Source organism: Rhinolophus sinicus, chromosome 6 (assembly GCF_057876585.1).
Source record: "Rhinolophus sinicus isolate RSI-liver-muscle chromosome 6, RSI-T2T, whole genome shotgun sequence".
Lineage (NCBI taxonomy): Eukaryota > Metazoa > Chordata > Mammalia > Chiroptera > Rhinolophidae > Rhinolophus > Rhinolophus sinicus.
The window spans coordinates 14,988,392-15,008,083 of NC_142506.1; the positions used below are offsets into that span (position 1 = coordinate 14,988,392).

At 33.6% G+C, this 19,692-nt stretch overlaps 1 protein-coding gene across 5 annotated transcripts in view; it reads left to right on the forward strand.

The window, feature by feature from the left end:
• The window catches only part of TAF2 (TATA-box binding protein associated factor 2), a 67,344-nt gene that overhangs the window by 43,144 nt on the left and 4,508 nt on the right, over nt 1-19,692 (forward strand). For 3 of the 5 annotated variants that reach the window (XM_019715846.3, XM_019715914.3, XM_019716149.3), the window contains 7 exons: nt 28-167; nt 3,042-3,111; nt 7,489-7,598; nt 10,084-10,313; nt 11,749-11,904; nt 12,392-12,497; nt 15,283-15,405. In XM_019715846.3, the coding sequence (XP_019571405.3) occupies nt 28-167; nt 3,042-3,111; nt 7,489-7,598; nt 10,084-10,313; nt 11,749-11,904; nt 12,392-12,497; nt 15,283-15,405 (935 nt within the window). The remainder of the gene's footprint in view (nt 1-27; nt 168-3,041; nt 3,112-7,488; nt 7,599-10,083; nt 10,314-11,748; nt 11,905-12,391; nt 12,498-15,282; nt 15,406-19,692) is intronic. The other 2 variants (XM_019716003.3, XM_019716078.3) reach the window with 1 other exon arrangement.

Genomic DNA, 19,692 nt, shown 5'->3' on the forward strand with positions numbered 1-19,692 from the left:
ATTTAAGTGTCAATACTATTTTCCTAGTTGTTTGAGAGCCATACGCGTGCTTCAGAAGAATGGACATGTGCCAAGCGATCCAGCCCTTTTTAAATCTTATGCAGAATATGGCCACTTTGTGGACATTAGGATAGCAGCTTTGGAAGCAGTTGTTGATTATACTAAAGGTAATGCATTAGAAATGTATGTGCATATCATTTTAGAAAGAAATGTTTGCTGTGTGCCATGCAGGTATTTTAATTTTAAATTCTTGACTCACTGATGTTTGGTAAATGTAGAATTTGTATAAGAATTAATAAATGAGGGAAAAGAATAAAATTATAGATACTTTTGGTCTTTCCAAGAAGTCAGTATATCATTCTTACAGCTTTAATTACATGTTATTTTTGTGAAATTTCTAACTATATAAGAAGAATTCAAGAAAATGTCGTGCACCTTTCACAAATTTGTGAAAGTAGAGCAAGAGAGATAAACAGGAGCTTCAGTAGGGGAATTAGGCAAGGATTCATGAAGTTGATAAAAACAAAACTAAACAATGAAGACAAGAAAACTACATATTTATAACATTTTCAAAAATACAGAGGAGAAAGATAAAGAGACGAAAATGTAAAAAAAAGTTAAGTCATGAAGACTGGACAAGTGGCAGAAAAGCAATATTTTAAGAAGTCAATAGAATACTTTGATAGAATATAAATGAAACTGACCTAAGCTAGAGTCTGATAAAATTTAAAATTTTAAAGTTAAGGAAAAAATGTGTAAGTTCCTAGGACTATCAAAGTCCAATTATTGTGTAACGTCAAAGAATAATGTGGCCTGTAACCTCCTCAGAATATGAAGAGTTCAAAAGACAGTGAACAAACGGCTAACATAATGTTTAGGGAAAATTATGATCTAAGAGTCTCTCCTTTGCCAAGTTGTTGCTCAGGTAGCCTTGATGGCTTAGAAGTACACCTCCTGTGTGACATTTAAAAACATAAAATTCTCAAAGGTAATTTTCAGTTGATCTGGAAACGAATCAAAGTAATAGCTCAAGATTGTTGAAACTGAAATGAAAGACATAGTGATGAGCAACTATGCCTGTAAAACAAAGAGTTAAGCTTAAATATTTGTTAATATGGTTCTAAAATTTAATGCAAAGTTCAAAAATAATTCTTTAAAAATACTATGGAAATGTAAAAAAATAATCTACATCTAAAATTCCAGATTTTAGCACTAAAATAGGAGATGAGTGAAGAAGTTAATGTATGCTGAACTTCTCATCTGACTGGAAAGAGAGGACGGGGTGAGGGAAGTTCTTTAGGAGATATTTACTAATTTTTACATATTAAGTAGGGGAAAATACAACTCAAATCTTTATTTTTTTTTGTAAGTTTCTATAGAAATACTTGTTTATAGTTAGAAATTGTAAAAGGGTAAGGGCAATATCTTGTGTATATTTTATATGTTGGTCTAAGTTCTGAAAGGACTCATTTGTTCTTCCTCTTTATTGAGGGTTAAAATAGTCTTTCTTTTAAGAAATGATGGTGACAATACTGATTTTTTTTTTCTTTTAATGAATTTCTTGGCAAGAAAAAAATGTAACCTCTGTAAAGTCTCCAGCTTTGTTTTAACATTTTACCAATTCATGAAATCTACAAGTCCTGAGATCCACTAAATATGCCAATATTCCCAACCTCCTCTCCCAAGGAGTGTGAATGATGTTCACTGTCACATAAAGAGGAAGATTTCATGAATTAGTACTACCATGTTTCCCTGAAAATAAGACCTAGCCGGACTATCAGCTCCAATGTGTCTTTTGGAGCAAAAATTAATATGACCTGTTATATTTATTATATTATATTATATTATATTATATTATATTATATTATATTATATCATATCATATTATACCCAGTCTTATATTACATTACATTACATTACATTACATTACATTACATTACATTATATTATATTATATTATATTATATTATATTGTGTAAGACCCGGTCTTATGTTATATTAAAATAAGGCCAGGTCTTATATTAATTTTTGCTCCAAAAGATGCATTAGAGCTGATGGTCCAGCTAGTTCTTATTTTCGGGGAAACGCGGTACCTGAAATGGAATAGAATGCCAATATTCTTAGTTCTTTCCTAAAGAACACAAATTAGTAGGTGTAATTTAATTGAAAGGTAAGTTTAAATGTGATCCATGAATTTTAGATCATTTGAAAATGGAAAATATAACTTGTTAAAAAGGTGAATGGAAATAGCTAATGAGTCATTTTGTAGGTCAGTTATATTTATAGCACTATTTTTATGATTGCCTTTTATGTTATGTTGAAAAGTTAAGGCTTCTCTTTAGTCTTAAATGAAAAAACCACGTTTATTGGCAAAACTTTATAATGTAGTATAATGTAGTTGAGACACCATTGTATCATACCTCTCTATAATTTGATTTAAGCACCAAATTACACAATTTTATTTAAACACCTTTTGTCCATTTAGAGTTAGTCATCTCTTATTTAGGGCTCTTAATAAATTATAATTTGCTTATGTTGTAATTGCCATTGATTTGACTGTAGTGAAAAATGCACACTTTAGTCCTGTTTTATGTTTTGGCTGCATATAGCATAATACTTACAAATTTACAAAGTGGCCTATTATATAAAAAATTATAAAGAAGTCTACATCCCAAAGTACAGCGTAGGGCATATAGTCAATAATATTGTAATAACTATGTATAGTGTCAGGTGGATACTAGACTAATTGGGGGGCTCACTTTGTAAATCATATAAATGTATAACCACTGTGCTGTTCATCTGAAACTCATATAAAATAATATTGAATGTCAACTGTACTTGAAAAATAAAAATAAATTAAAAAAAAGAAAGAAATTAGACAAGTATTTTGAGAAAAAAAGAAGAGAGTTGCCTGCAGCCTTCAACTCTGATTGGAAATCCAGCGAAGGCAGAGTTCTATATATTAAGTGTAAACTCTTTGCTTATCACTTGTTTAATTTGTTATAATTGCAACAAACACATTTCCTCATTTTTATTTTCAGTGGACAGGAGTTATGAAGAACTGCAGTGGCTGCTTAATATGATTCAGAATGACCCTGTGCCCTATGTAAGGTTAGTTTTCATGCTATGTATATATTTTTTTTTTGGTAAGGTCTAATGTAAATTGAATAATTTCAGAATATTATGCATGGAACAAGTCTCTGTTATATTTGGAAACATAGGAATATGTAATGCATTTATTGGTGCCCTTTTTAATTTGCTTTTTAAATTTGATTTGCCTTTAAAAATACATTGTTAGTAAAGTTTATTCTCTAATTTTACATATGATTTCTGTTGGAATTTAAAGAAAAGCTTACGTAATAGTTTGTAATGCACATGGATTATACCTTATCCAAAATGATGAAATCTTTGTACTGATTGATTTAATTTACTTTAAAAGTAATTAAGAGCAAAGTTTTAGTGTATATCAGTTGTTCCTTTCTATCACGTATAAAATCTTAAGGTTTATTAAATAGACTTGGGATTAAAAAATGTAATGTAACACTTCAAAAATTTTAGAAAATAAAAGAAAACCCTAGTCATGACACAGTAATTATTTTCATTTTTGTGTTCCCTTCCAGTCTTCATTTCTGCTGTTTCTTTTGCAAAGTAGGATGTTTATTGTATATTTGAATAGGATTAAATTTTTGACCATTTTTGTCTTTCTTTCTTTGCACATAGTAGACACTCAGATTTTTATTTTTCAATGTTACGGTTTCATAAAATAAAATTAGAAATCTGGAAAGTAACTTAGATTATAGCCATTCCAATGAGGAACAGACCTAGACATGAATTGTTTTGCTCAACTTTACACATCAGTTGGCACATAGTTGTTTTCTTCTAAAAAGACAAACAAGTAAACTCTGCCTTCTAACCTCACTGAAATGCATCATGGCACGAGGAATCCACGTAAGAGATTTCAGCTCTCTAACAGAGACATTATCTTCTGCCAACAGTAGTTTTCCGGGTTGGTTGTAGCAGTGAGTTCTTGGTTAAGTTACTTTATATTTCAGTGTCTTAAATGATGTTTATTATATAAGCATTCTTTATACAAAGGTTTGCTGTTAATACTTCATAGTTCTTCATTTGTGATCTAAATTGTATTTTAAATAATTTGTCCTTGTGATTGGTACATACTAAGGGTAAGATTGACATGGACAAAAATCTCATAATCCCCCATTCTGAAGTATATATTCAGACAAAAGGCGATAGGCAGGAAAGCTGCCTCATCTCTGAAAGTTTATAATAAGATCCTACTGATAGCAAGTAGGAACAGAAAGTATAAATACAGTATAAATAGAGTTTACCATGTATTCTTCATTTATGTTTTAATTTCCATCAACAGAACTAACATTAAGATGCATATTTCTGAGATCTTGGAATTGTGCTTTGAAGACCATTTTAGATTATAGTATCATGTAATATTTAAAGTTTTTAGATTTCTAAATTATATACTATAGAATCTAAATGATTGCTTTTGAAATATTGTGTAGAACTGTTAATATCATTGAAATTTCAAGAGTACTGTTGATCAAACAATGTGATGAATGTTTAAATAAAAATGAAAAATTATTACAGTAAAAGACACATTGCCATTAATCCCCCTCAAAATACTCCTCCTCACTTGAAACACACTTGTTCCATCATTCAGGCCACTTCTTAAGCAGTTCTGGAAGTCCTCTTTCGTGAGTGTCTTTTGTTGCACTATCGTGTCTTTCTCGATGTCCTGAATCATTTTAACTTTGAGGAAGAGCCAGAAGTCGCACAGTGCGAGATCCAGTTCATACTTGTAAGGAGGATGAGGACACACCATAATGTTTTTATTTGACAGTAATTGCCATATACCAGAAGTGATGTGTGACATGGAGCATTGTCATGATGGAGGATGATTTACAGCACACTTTAAAACACACCTTCTCTCAACTGCAGTTCACACCCGACTGCACCGAACAAGTTGAGACTTGTCACACACTGTTACTAAGGTTGGACGTGCCACTTCCCATATTGAAGATCTCTGCCTTTCCATTGGATGGCACCCGGCAACAGCATTCACCGTATTTTGTGATCACAACAGAAAGGCTCCATGTCACACATCACTTCTGGTACAGCAGTTTCTCTCAAATAAAAACATTACGGTGTGTCCTCTTTCATCCACCTTCTTCACTGCATCTGGCACTGTGTGACTTCTGCCTCTTCCCCAAATTCAAAATGACCATGAAAGGTAAACGTTTTGAATCAATTCAAGACATCGAGGCAACCACAATAGTACAACTAATGACACGAAAGAGGACTTCCAGAACTGCTTCAGAAAGTGGCCAGAATAATGGGATAAGTGTGTGCAAAGCGAGGGGGAGTATTTTGAGAGTGATTAATGGCAATGTGTCTTTTATTGTAATAAATTTTTTTTATTGAAACATTCACCATGTATTTTGATCACACCTCATACATCCAATGGTTTTTCTCCTGAGAGATTTTGAGCAGTTTTTTGGTTTTAATTTGACTCCATTTTTTATAGATAGTGATAGCCTACCAAGAAACTTCTCAAGTGTCTAGAGATATAACATGATGTTTTTGCTGCTATGAATATAACATAAACTCATGACTTTCCCAGGATTTACTTCAGGTCTGTTCCATATGTCTGAAGCATATGCTTACTATGAATTTTGATGTTCAATCTCTGAAAAATTAAGCATAAGATTCTCATTGTCTTCCATTAAACTTTATCTCTGAGCATTGCTTTTGAGTGTTTAGTCCTTTATAAATATTTCCTTGTACAAGTCTTCTATTACCTAAGCTTTATAGAAAAACAACACTTTTAAAGAAATATTTAATTGCGTAAAGTAATACATGTACTAATCATTATTGCTCTTTTAGTGGTAATTTGAAAGATATCCCCAGAGCACCCTTTACACTTCATTGGCATGGCTATAAAGAGTTTGTAATGATCTGAGTAAATATCGTCAAGTTTTATTAGTTGGGCCGGACCACTTTGGTATTTGTAGTAACTGGGAAAGCAGCTGGGTAGAAACTTAGTAACTTTTCTTCCTCATGCGAATCAAAAGTATAACAAGATCAACATGCTCTAAACAGCAGACATATCCACATTTTAAAAGATGTTATTTATTTATAATACTGATTTATTCTTACAAATAGATTTTGAGGTCCTTAAGGAAAGGAATTGTGTTTATCCATAATGGTATGAAAATTTGATATGAAATATCCGTAAAGATATGTATCCTCTTTCATATTACCTGTCTGTAAATTGCATCTATAATGACATTTCACTTTTTGTTCTCATAGCCTTTCAATAGTCTTTCAAATGGTCTTCAAATTTCAAAGCACAAACGATGTTAATAGTGAGAATCCACATATTTCAGTTTTACAGACATAAAATTAAAGCCAAAAGGAGTTAAGTAACTGAAACTACAACTAGCAGTTCACTTTCCTCCCTTCTCTTTCTCAAGTACTAATCCCATTTGTTATTTGTCCACCAACAATTAAATATAAAAATTTCCAGGGTTTACACTTTCTTTGAAGTTTGCTAGCTTCAATAAAAGTACAACCTAAGTTTCTTTCTTCCTCCATTCTATCCAAGCATTTCATTACTCTCAAGTCTTGAATTTCTCAGACCTAGTCCTAGGCCTGGCTTTTACCCCATCATTAAATGCTAAATGACTCCCGTAGCTTCCTTGCTTCTCCTTTTCTTTCTCTGTCCTCTTTTTGTGGTCTCTCCTACTCATAGCATTGAACATTTTCTTTTTCAAAGTTTGTTTTAGTCACATCGTCCTGTTTTTCAGACGACTCCATAATGTGTGCAGTACATAAAATCTCCCAGTAGCAGAGTTTAGCTGTTACACTCTATAAGAATACTTTTTTATTAATTGGCCCTTGTAAACCTCAGCTTGTTTTGAGGAAACTTTTTTGCAGTCTCCATATTTAAAATGTTCCTGCACGTTTTCATTAAAATGCTTTACATGCTTTACAAAAATACCAGAATAATGAAGTTTACATTTATTTTATTATCTCAAATGTAGACTTCTTCTTGACCTATATGTGATTTTGTTTTTTTGCCCCATTGTAAGATTTTTATATTTACTGACCAGTTTTTTTTGTTGTTTTTGTAAACTTTTCTAAAGAGAGTAAAATGTTCATTTTAGAAGTAGGATGGGAAACGTTGGTTAGTAATACATGGAGTCAGGTTTTAGAAGACCTCATTGTACACTATGCCAATTTTAGAAAGAACAAACCCATCAGAATTTTTTAGTGAAAAAATAACAGTAAACATTTAGGATGTAGCATAATGCCTTTGAAATTAAACTAAGTTTAAACACAAAGCTAGCTCTAAAAAGGAAGATGGTACAACAGGAAGGAGGAACTATAGGTAATTTTCAAATGTTTTTATTTAATGGTCAGCAAAAGTTTAATTTTTTTTTTTTTTTTATCTTTCAGACATAAAATTCTAAACATGTTGACTAAGAACCCACCATTTACGAAGAACATGGAGTCCCCCTTGTGTAACGAAGCCCTGGTAGATCAACTTTGGAAACTTATGAATTCTGGTGAGACAGCAATGGCTTTTTCAAAATGTTTTATAATTGGTGTGTTTTCATTTTATAACAGGTTTTCAGTACTTATAAAACTGTGGGTAGTTTTTGTCTTTTTCCTTTTTTTTTTTTTTTTTAAGGTGGATACTTACTGCACTTACCCTCACATCAGTAGATGTGATAACATTTGCTAAGGATATATTCCACAGGGTGGTTGAGGAAACAAAAATATTAATTTATGTGAGACTGTCTGAAATATTTAAAGAGCTTCAAACATGAACTGGCAAAGTGTTACTGTTGTTTTTTATTTCAGAGGCTACCAAGAGTTGAAATAAGTCTTCTCACCTATATCTTAGGACATTATATACTCATATACACACACAAATATAAATGAAGTTTGCTGTTTTTACTTAGTGTGAGATGGACAGAAAGACGAGGGCAGACCTACCCTCTGGCATTCTGCACAGTTGTCTGGCCCAACTGTATGTGGCTCCAAGCTTCTGCCGTCAATAAGGAATGCTGGGTTTATTGAAAAATGTCCTGAAACAGTGGCTTTCACAGTGAGCTTTCTTCTCAGCAGCTTTAATAGCAGTTACTTTAGAAAATGAAGAGATGGGCTTTTTTAGGATCAGATTTGCTATTTTAGAGGTTTATCGTTAGATATTTTCTGATTTGAATAGAGAATATCCCTGTGGGGTTTCCTAGTTGCTTCTTGAGTGCTGTTCTGATTCAGGTAAGCAGGGTTGGTTCCAAAGCATTAATATAACTGCTAATGTGGACAGAACAGACGGCACTTTTACCTGAGAGGAGAGAGAATGATTTAGTTTTTTTCATGTATATGAACATTCCTTGCCATTTAAGTGATTGGGGTGGGTGGGGTAGGCAAAAGATGAAAGAAAGGTCTTCAAAATGCTGTAACCGAGGACCGAAATCAGCAGCTGTTTCAGGGCCTCTCTGTACTGGAATTGACTGATCTGAAATTGGAGCATTTTTAGTTCTGAGAGGATCCTACAGATCATCTAAGGTATTTGCTCTTATTTTAGGGCCCAGGCAGCTGACTTGCCCAAGATCATCACAGAGGTAGCTGGTAATTAAGCAGAAATGATTTTTCCCATTGTATCGCTCAACTTAATTCCACTGTAATAACAACCATTATAAGATTTTATTCTATGATTTTGAAATACAGTGGAGTTCTGATTTTTTATCTCTTTTGTAATTTTAACAGAAGCACTGCTGTTTATTTTTTAGCTTCCTTATATCAGCCCTAAATTTTAATACTTGTAAGTCAATTATTTGAAAAAAAAAAAAACTATCAGGAACTTCCCTCAGGAACAAAACAACATTCATTCCTCTATCCAAACTGAAGGGAAACCAAAACCGAAAAGCCCACATAGGAATAAAGTCACAAAACCCATAGTCTAGGGGTTTCATGCAATTTCAGCGGCCTTCAGTGTGCTACCGAATCATCCTTACTCTGACTTTCAGAACACCGAACACCCTTACCTTGCTCATCAAAGTATGCATTTCTATTTGCCTTTTAAAATTAAAATAATTTTAAATTCAGCCCAGAAACCATAAAAATGATCTAACCCTAGATGACAGATTTCATCCATCAGTCTGTTCTGTTTGATGGTACTGTCTACCTGGGGTGCTCTCTGGGGTAAAAAAGGAAAGTGAGAAAGAATTCTGGTGTCAGTGTGCTCTGGTCTGTCATTGCTTTGGGCAAGGTATAGTCTGAGACCAGCACCCTTATTTTGGACATGGAAAAACAGAGACTCATCAAGGGATTGGAAAGAACTTGACTCTAGTCTCTCAACTACTTTAAACTGAATGTCTACACAGGCAGTCTTCTTCTGGTCAATACCTGTTTTGTTTTACTACCTTTTGCCACCTCTGGGGTTTGCTTATTTCTCTCTCTCTGTGTGTGTGTGTGTGTGTGTGTGTATGTGTTTTTTTTTTAAACAAATGCCTAGTAGAAAATGTTTAGCAAAATATTTTCCTCCTCTATGATACGTCCAAGTTTAGAATTGTATTGTTTCAAGTAGTTGTAGGGTTTCTTATAATTTATTTAAAACCCGAAAGTAATAAATCCGGGAGTTAGAAGAATTTGTTTCAAGTGGTAGGGTTCCTGAAGGTTCATGGAGTGTCTTCCTAACAGGCTGTTAAAGAAGAAAGTCAGGCAAATTAAAAGGAAGATTTAGAGGCAGAAAAAATACTATATTTTTGTTTTCATTTTATAAAAAAGAATGGTGTGATAAAAATTTTTCCAATGATAAAATTCATTAGTTCATTCACTGACATTGTTCCTGTAACAATTTGTAAGTATCTGTGTTAAGATACGTCATTAATAAGGTAGAGGGTTTGCCAGTGGGGCTAGTCAATAGATGGCTCCTTTTAGGCATCATAACCCTTTCTTCCCTCTGTACAGGTTCTGGAACAGTTTAAAATGTATGGATAAATGTTCATATTGACTTTTATTTCTTTATTATTTACTTCTTAGGGACTTCGCATGACTGGAGGTTACGGTGTGGTGCTGTGGACTTGTACTTCACGCTTTTTGGCCTCAGTAGACCTTCCTGCTTACCCTTGCCAGAGCTTGGGTTGGTTCTTAATCTGAAAGAGAAAAAAGCTGTCTTGAATCCAACCATAATTCCAGAGGCCATCGCAGGCAACCAAGAAACTGCTATTAATCCAAGTAGTCATGCACAGCTAGTTGGATTTCAGAACCCTGTAAGAATCACATGTTTACAGAAGATGTAGTTTGATTTTACAGAGCTGTTGAGAGAACTGCTTCTTTTGAACTGGCAAATTTTAAATCCACTAAGTTTTCTGTACCATGAATTTATCTGGCTGACATTAATTTAACACTTTACAATTTATAAAGTGTTGCTGACAATTATGTAGTGCTGCCAGTCCATTTACTCCTTTTGTTTTGATGTAATAATATTTTGTACTTGAGCATAGACTTTCTTCTTTGAGTAGTATAAAATTAAAATGAATATTTAACCTGTTACATATTAACCTGTATTGTCCATATATGGTAGTGGCAAACTGAACACAAGGGGCCTTGACTTTTTTTTTCTACTTTGTGTATTACTTACCGTGTTTCCCCCAAAATAAGACCAGGTGTTATATTAATTTTTGCTCCAAAAGACACATTAGGGCTTATGTTTAGGGGATGTCATCGTGGAAAATCATGCTAGGGCTTGTTTTCCGGTTAGATCTTATTTTCGGAGAAACACGGTAGCACAGTTCTAAACATATGAAAGTGCCTGGCAAATACTTGTTGAATCAAACAAAGAAATGATGACGAATGGTCAGGTAAATGAGTAATCTGATTTGGGAGGAGATTATGTATTACATTTTGAAATTTATATATATGTGTATGTGTTTGCCTTTAGAAAAGTTTTCTTTGTGACTATGGATTATAAAAGTACTAGACTTTTTATAGAAAAACCTTTAGAATACATATCAGTCATTTTATTGTAATTTAAAGAAAGTTTTCTAGAAATTGTCTTATTGATGACAAAATGTCCCCAATATTTCAAGCTTCATTTTTCACCAATATTTAGACCAGATTACTTGCCTGGCAATTCCCTACTGGTGTTTTGACACATAGAGATTCTCTCTATGCTAGTTAGACATAGTCATTTTAAATTACTTATTCATCTAGAGTTTCTGAAATATAATTGTACTTATTTGTTATAAATTTAAAATGTATCCTCGAGTTTGGGTTATAAAGAAGTAAGACAAATTTTTCCATAGCAAAAAAGAGTCTCATTAAAGAGCTCTTTCAGATCTAAATATTTATAAACCTATAGAAATGAATGTGTTTATAATTCTTACTCATATATGTTCATTTATTCACATTCATACTTGGAGTCTTCAGGATAAGAGGAGAAAAAGACACCAAAAGATAGTATTCTTTTGGGAAAGATCTAAAAGTTCACATAACTTCCTTCTCCCTTACCCCCCCCCCACCTCCCCCCAAAAAATCAAAAACCAGCAGACAGGAAAAGGTGAAATTTATTGTAAGCCCATTGCTGATAACTTTTAGGCACTGGGCATGCTCTAATCTGCATGGTTGCTGTAGCTGTTAGTTTTCAGCTATAATATGAGCTGCTTGTCTTCAGGAATCTAATTTTGATCTTGAATATTGCTGCAGGAAGATGATCACCTTGCCAAGGAAGCATCATGTAATATATCAGCTCATCAGCAGGGAGTGAAGAGGAAGGCTGATACACCACTGGGGTCCCCACTAGAACCTGGTCAAATACTGGAGAAGAATGAGGATAGCAGTAAAGTCAAACTGAAAATCAGAGTAAGAAATACAGGTTAAGCCTGTATTAACAGTGTAGGATATTCATCTTCTTATAAATCTTTGTGAATACTTGCAATGGTTTTTCCTTAGGAACAGATGGGGCAGACTGAATCATAAAAGAACCCAAGTGTCCATCTCAGACATTCCAGTTGATTGTTTAACTTCTGTTATCACGTACTTCTTCTCTGTTTGGGGAGGAACTATGTGTGCACAGTCTACCACAGCTCACTACTTCTTCCCACAACATAGGAATAGATTTTAGTTGCTGTTACGTTTCCAGTCAGCTTCTTTGGGAGGCTAAAAATCACATAATCTTTTCTCTCTCTTAATACTTTTTGAGAAAAAGAGACTGCTTTTCCTTTTAAGATTATTTGGGGGTATAGCCTGTGGCCTCTCTGCTACCTTTCCTAAGAGCTAAGTAAGATCCAAGCATAAAGTGATACAATGGCCCTTTTTCTCCTTTGTTCTGTGTGTGTGTGTGTTTTAGTTTTCAAGTTCTCAAGACGAGGAGGAGATTGATATGGACACCGTTCATGATAGCCAGGCATTCATTTCCCATCACCTGAACATGCTTGAAAGGCCGTCAACTCCAGGTACGGTTGGCATTACTGCAGTCACTGGGGTGATGCACAGAGTTCACATGGTATCACTATTCCAAGGCGGGTAGTGTTATTTTCAAGTGAACAACTGTAAAGTTTTAAAGTAGCTGGTATAAAATAAAATATTACATTATAACACATATCAGCAAAGGAATAAATTTTTTAAAAAGTGTTTCTTTAGATTTTGTTATATTTTATTTTTAATATTTGATATTCTTCTGGATTTGTTTTTTTAAAAAAATCCCTTCATTAAATTCCTTCCAATGACTTTAATTCCTCTCTCTCTCTTTTTCTCTCTCTTTCTGTCTTGTAATAGGCTTAACTTCAAAATAAAATACTAGATCTATTTTCTTTTTAATAATGTAACCATAATTATATTTAAATATTTCTTGACTAAAGGTAGTGCCACCTGTAACACAGCTACTTCCCTTTTTGTCTGCCTATTTCACATAGCGTATCATAGATGTTTTTAAATGTATCTCAAACATCATAATCTTTCTTTTTGAAAATGTTACCTGAGACAGTATTGAGTTGTTATACTATAGTGTACCTTATTTCCCTGATGGTAGACATTTACATTATTTCTGATTTTTATTTATTACAGGTAATTCTGCACTGCACATTTTCATACAAAAGCTTTTATTTCTTTTTTTTTTAATCAAATTACGTTCTAACAATAAATTCCCCAAAATATACCATTTCCCCGAAAATAAGACCTAGCCGGACAATCAGCTCTATTGCGTCTTTTGGAGCAAAGATTAATATAAGACCCGGTCTTACTTTACTATAATATAAGACCGGGTCTTCTATGACGTAAGACCCGGTATAACATAATATAATTATAATTATAATTATAATTATAATTATAATAATATAATATAATATAATATAATATACTATAATATAATACCCCATCTTATTTTACTATAATATAAGACCCGGTCTTATATAATGTAATATAAGACCGGGTCTTACATTAATTTTTGCTCCAAAAAACGCATTAGAGCTGATTGTTCGACTAGGTCTTATTTTGGGGGAAACATGGTATTATTGACAAAATGACTAATTTTAGCTATATTATGAGATACCTCAGAAGATTTTCTTAGCTCTTGCTTCATATTGCCAAAACACTTTTTGAAGAGATTATATCTAGTTTATGTCATCAGCATTTTTTAATTTTCAGAAATAAAGCTTTGATGTAACTTGCATGTGAATTGTGAACTATGGTAATAAAACAAATATCTGTGAACTGCCACCCACCTTACCTATTTTACTCCATGCTTCACCCGTTCCCTCTGTGCTTCTTCCCTGATTCTTTTCACTGGCCTTTGCACTGCAAGTAAATATTGCCTTGAATTTTCTGTTGTTCCTTTTTTATAATCATTCTGCTGCTTTTCTTTATAGTGTACCACATAGATATATGATCTGTATGTTTACTTGCACTTGGTTTTGAATTTTATGAAAATGGTATGATATTCAATATGACTTGTTTTTTTCACTCAACGTTGTTGTTCTAAAATTCATCTATATTTATTGATAAAAGGTGTAATTCATTAATTTTCGTTTATAATTTATAATTTTTTATGTCATGTTTTATTATCAGTGTAATAACTTGAAAGATACTTATTGATACACTATAAAATGATAATTCAGTTTTACTTTATAATACATTTATTTTATTATAATTATGACGATTTTTCTTTTCTTCTTTTTTTGGGGGGTACTGTTCCTGTTTCTTTTAATTGGAAAATCCTATTCATACCCTCTGCTATTTGTCTTTTATGATCTTTTTATTTTTGAATGAGGATGAGGTTTTTTGTTTGTTTGTTTGTTTGTTTGTTTTTTAGCATGTTGCATTTGTGCAAAATCCCTCTTATCTACTATCTACTTTGGTCTGCTTTTTGTTTATTTGGCCTTTTGTTTAATTTTAGTTATGAAACCTAAATTATTTTTCATTATCTAGTAATCTGGGATGCGCTAGTAGAATTTGAGAACTGGCTTCAGGTAGAATATGAGCTTAAGATATGTTTGAAAACTGACAGGTTATGAATTCTTTGGCTTTTATAATTGTAAGAGATCTTAACAATTATTTATTTGTTCTATCCATTTTACAGATAAGTAAACTTAAACATAAAGGTATCAAATGGCTTGCCCTAAAATGACAGAGTCAAGTACTAGCCAACTCAGGGTTAGACCCAAATCTTAGACTTTTTCCATGTGACAAATGAAGGGATTGAGACACAAACAGATAAATGTCTTACATGGATAATATATCTAATTTGTTGATAATTTGGAATCAGCACGTGGGTCTCCTGACACCTACTATAATGCTGTTCACGTTAGACCATTTCCTAATGTCATCTATAACCCCTAAATTATTTGGATTGATTTGTTGAGTAAATATTTAATGGACTTTTTTATCATCTTGAGGGGGGATAGCAAACTTTACTATATGCAAAGTTCCACATAAATAATAAAAAACGTGACATGATTTCTGCCCCAGAGTATAGAATCCAATTTATATGTTCAGCAGGCCAGTCAAACTTACTGTCTTTCTCGAATGTGTGTTGTTCTCAGACTTAACCATATAGGAACCGTTACAAAGGATTAAATCAAATGGGATCATCAGTAGTAAAAAGTATTATTTTTATTATTAGAATTTTACTCTTGAACTGCTTCTGGTTTTAAGGTTAACTTATAAAAAACTGTCAGGTTTTTCTTTTTTCTTTTGGGAAACAAGGAAATAAATCCCTGTTCTCCTTCTTCTTTGGCATTTTAGGGCTGTCTAAATACCGACCAGCTAGCTCCCGGTCTGCTTTAATACCCCAGCACTCACCAGGCTGTGATGGCACACCTGCCACAAAACCCCCGTGGAGTATGGAACTTGCACGGAAGGGAACAGGTGAAATTATTGTTATTGTTTTGCTTAAGAACAAAACTATAAACTTCATAAGCTTCCTTTTCAATTTAAAAAAACAAAAAAGATAGATCTGAGGACTTGCTTTCCTTGCAACACATTGAATTTATATTATTGAATATACAGACTATTTTAAATGAACATTTTACTATTTCAAAAGTAGAGTACCCCTAGTACATAAAATTTGGAAATAACAGAAAAGTAGAAAGGAGTGGAAAAAAAATCATCCCTCATTATGCCCTTTGAAGATACCCATTATATTAACATTTTGCTCATTCCTTGCAGTGTTTTTTCTAAGAATATTATAATATGAAAAATGCCAACTTCAGTAGAAACTATCGAATCTGTGCCTTTATACTTTTGTAAAATAGAGCAATGAACCACTTTTTTGCTCCTCCCACTTCCCGTCAAAGTTTTACAGTTGGTCAATCCCTAAAACTTGATGCTATACTAGGAAAACTAACATGTTCTGTCTTTTAAATTGTACTAATTGGCCTTAAGTTTATGAAAGGTAACTCAGTTCAGATATGTTTATTATCGATTCTCCTACTTCATATTGTTCTTTTGCTGCCTATAAAGAGAAGATTCTAATCCAAATGAAGAGTGAACATTCAGTGCTGATGAACAAACATTCAGCCTTCAAGTTTTAGAGGAACAGAGAGTAAAAAACAAGATACATAAGCAAAATCATTTTTAAAGAATAGTTTTTCCAAAACTCATTAGTCAGGCTTTAAAATTTCAACAGATGGGTTTTGCTTATATAATATAAACTGGGTTTTTATGATATAAACAAGAGTAACTGTTTATTTATTTGAGAGGCTTAGGGAATTAACTGTGATTAATAGGAGACTTCAAACAAAAGCAACACATCAAAATATTTTGGTGTTGAGACCCCAGACTTTTGGGTGCTTATATCTCCTGGTGTGCTCTATGCATTCATTGTAATAGATTCACAAAATGTATTTCAGAAGGAAATCAGCTGGAGACTTTAGAATTTACTTTGATAAGTGAATGTTGACATTTCTTGGCCCTTGCCCGTTATGTATTCCCTTGGTTTTGTTTTTGGTTTGGGTGTAATTATGCTTTATTATCATTATACTTATTGCAATTTTACTAGACGTGAAAATTTTTCTACATTTTTAAAAATTATAATGCTTCGGATGTTTCAAACCTGTTGCTATAGTTTGAGAGTGATACTTCTGCCTGCCTTTCTTGTCTTTAAGAAAAATACATTCTGTCTAAATTCCAACAGTCAAATTCCTATTGTAGAAGATAATCTGAATACGTACGTTTGTTTGGTTTTTCTTCATTGTGTGGCACACTAACCTATGTAGAAGCAAATCTTAACACCTTTTTGTGCCACCAATGAGCCTTTGTGTTATTGTCCCATGTTGCTTTAAAACATACATTTTTACTTTTTTTTGGAATTTCTCTTTACTGTCTTATAGTTCTCATGGCATCGTATGGGAATACAGGATGAGATACAGGGCTAGTGGTAGGGAATAAATAGCAAAGCTTTAAAATTTTAGCTTTGGTTGTTATCATTGTGGGACCCTTTTATGTCATGAGGCAAAAAATGTATACCAGTATGTTATATACAGACTGATTTGAATATATTCTTTAATGTGCCTTTGCAATGTTCTTTACATGTATTTATGCTGTTCGGTACCTACCCTGTGACCATTGACCAAGTCTTAAAATTCACTAGTGTGACCATTAGAATTTAAAAAACCCTCATTTTACAAATGCTAATGTTCCAAATGTTTATTTATACCTGTATTTATTTTGCGATTCTAAATGCAGTTTTCCCTTAGACACATTGTTGTATTTGATAGGTAACTTTCCCAAACTATCCAACAGAAACCCTCTTAATTTATACGTGAAGAACAGAAGTATCAAACCTAGCCACTGCGTGTAACAATATTGCTGAGAGAGGAGTACTTATAGCTCCATCTTTTGGAATGTCAGAAGCACAACTTTAACCTAACCCAAGTAAAGTTGGCAGTAAAACAGGAACGTCCTCTCTTGTGGCCTCCGGCTAGAGCTGGGGGTCTCCTTCTGTGGAGAGCCTTGCCCTGGGGTTGAGAGTTGGGGGTTCAGGAGAGAAGGCATAGAACAGGGAGTGGTAAGGGAAGCTGTGAGCTGTGATCTCTCTTAAGTCTTCAGGGATTCTAGATTAAAATTCTCAAGTGGGTTTTGGGGGCCTTATTCAGCTTTTCCAACTGAGGCATCTTTTATTTGGCCTATAGAAGTGTTACAAATTTTTTTGAAGTCGTTGACTAAAAATGAAGAGATTACACATAAAAATCTGGATTTCCAGGTTCTCGTGAAAAAGAGATAATTAACTGAGAAGCCTTTTTTAGGCAGGGATGTGCTTTTTATTTCATTGATTCCCTTGTGTTGCACCTGTAATCTGTATACTCATTTATGCTGCCTCCTTCAGTGCAGCTTTGGAGTTTGGACCCCTGTTTCCTGTATTCATGAGCAAGTCTGAGACGGGTGCTTTAGAGCCAGGAAGCAAGATGAGAATTGGAATGAGTTGGCGATGTCATCTGGGAGGGATAAAAAAGGAATGCCGGTTTCGGTCCCATGAAGCAGGGATAGGACCGGTTTTGTTTGGCTTGCTTTTTAACCTTCCCCCCACCACACCCCCTAATTTTCTGTTTCCTTGCATATGATAGAAGAATACTTCAGGGGTACAGATGATACATGTGTGATAGGTTAAGCCATTTGGAGTAAGAAAGGAGAAGTGACAGGGGTGTTTTCCGTCATTACTGTTTCTTTCCCTCTCCTGAGTCTAAGGAAGGGAATTTGGAGAAAGGGCTATATGGTTTCCGTGGTGATGGGTTAAGCACACCATGTCCTTTCTTTACCACTACACAAGCCTGAGGCGGTGCAGGGGACGCTGTGAGAAAGTGGAGAGAAGGAATGACACGAGCAGGAGTGGGGGAAATCCCTAGTGGCTTCTGTGGGGGTGAGACGGAGAGTTCCAGCAACTGCCTAGCCAGGGCTGCTGTATTACGTAACACCTTCTTGCATAAGGCAGCAAAACACTGTTCTGGTGTATGAAATCCTTTTAAAAAAAAAGCTTGAGAGCCCTAGAGTTCTTTCTTTCGAAACTCTAATATGAAAAACAGACTTTGATCTTTTTTCTTAAATTATAACGATATAATTCTACACTTTTTTATAGTGATCTAAAGAGTTCAAAGAACAGACTTCACACTTTTCCTAATGGAAACTGCAGATTCTGTTAAATTTAAATATATACCTAATGCGAATGAATTTAAGAGAATTAGCAGGTTATTTACCGCCTGTTATCAGCACTTTTATCAAATGGCTGAAAAGCTTCCACATTAGGCTTATATTGAGTACCTCTTTCTGTTTGTTTTACATTTGTTAAATTGACTGTAGCTAACCCTTATCCATAATGCAGTTTATTAGGTCTCTAGGAAAAATTTTATTGTGGGCAGAATAACAAAACTCAACATCTGTTTTGTTCTTTCTATATAACATGAAATAGAAAATATAGAATGTGAATTGTACATTTATGTCCTTTTTCTTATATATCTGCTATTCTGCAGTAGAAACATATTTCAAGTTACTGAAAGGACTTCCATTGGCTTAAAAATGAGTAGTGCTTAACCTTGGGTGGGCCTCAAGTTCCTAGGCATCTTATAAACCCCTGAAATATTATGTGAAATTATGTGTGTAAATGTTTGTGTCAGGGAGATGGCATTTTTCTCAATGGAGATTCTATTGATGACCTCATTATGCTAGGATGAAAGTAAATTCATGTGTCCCAAGTCTGACTCTTAATACAACTCCATATGAGAAGGAAAGTGCACTTTCTTATCACCTTGGATTAGACCTGGTAAAACTCAGGAAAGATAGAGAAAATACACATTGTCTACAATAAATGAAAAGAGCTAAAGATTTTGATGGTGATCGAGTAACATTAGGTTTTATCAGATGTTCTGTTGTTCCAAATACTATTCTAATGAATATTACAATATGTCTTTGCACATATGCATGAACACATTTGTGGAATAATTTCTAGAAATGAATTTTCTAAATCAAAGAATATGGGCATTTAACATTTTCACGGGTGGTGCCAAATTCCCTTCTCCTTTTTAAAAAAAACCGCTTTATTATGGAAAACTGAACTAGTCAGATTAGTATAATGAACCCCCATGAATCCATTCCTCAGCTTCAACAGTGATCATGGCTGGTCTTGTGTAATTTATACCCTTACTCATTTTCACTCTTCTGAAT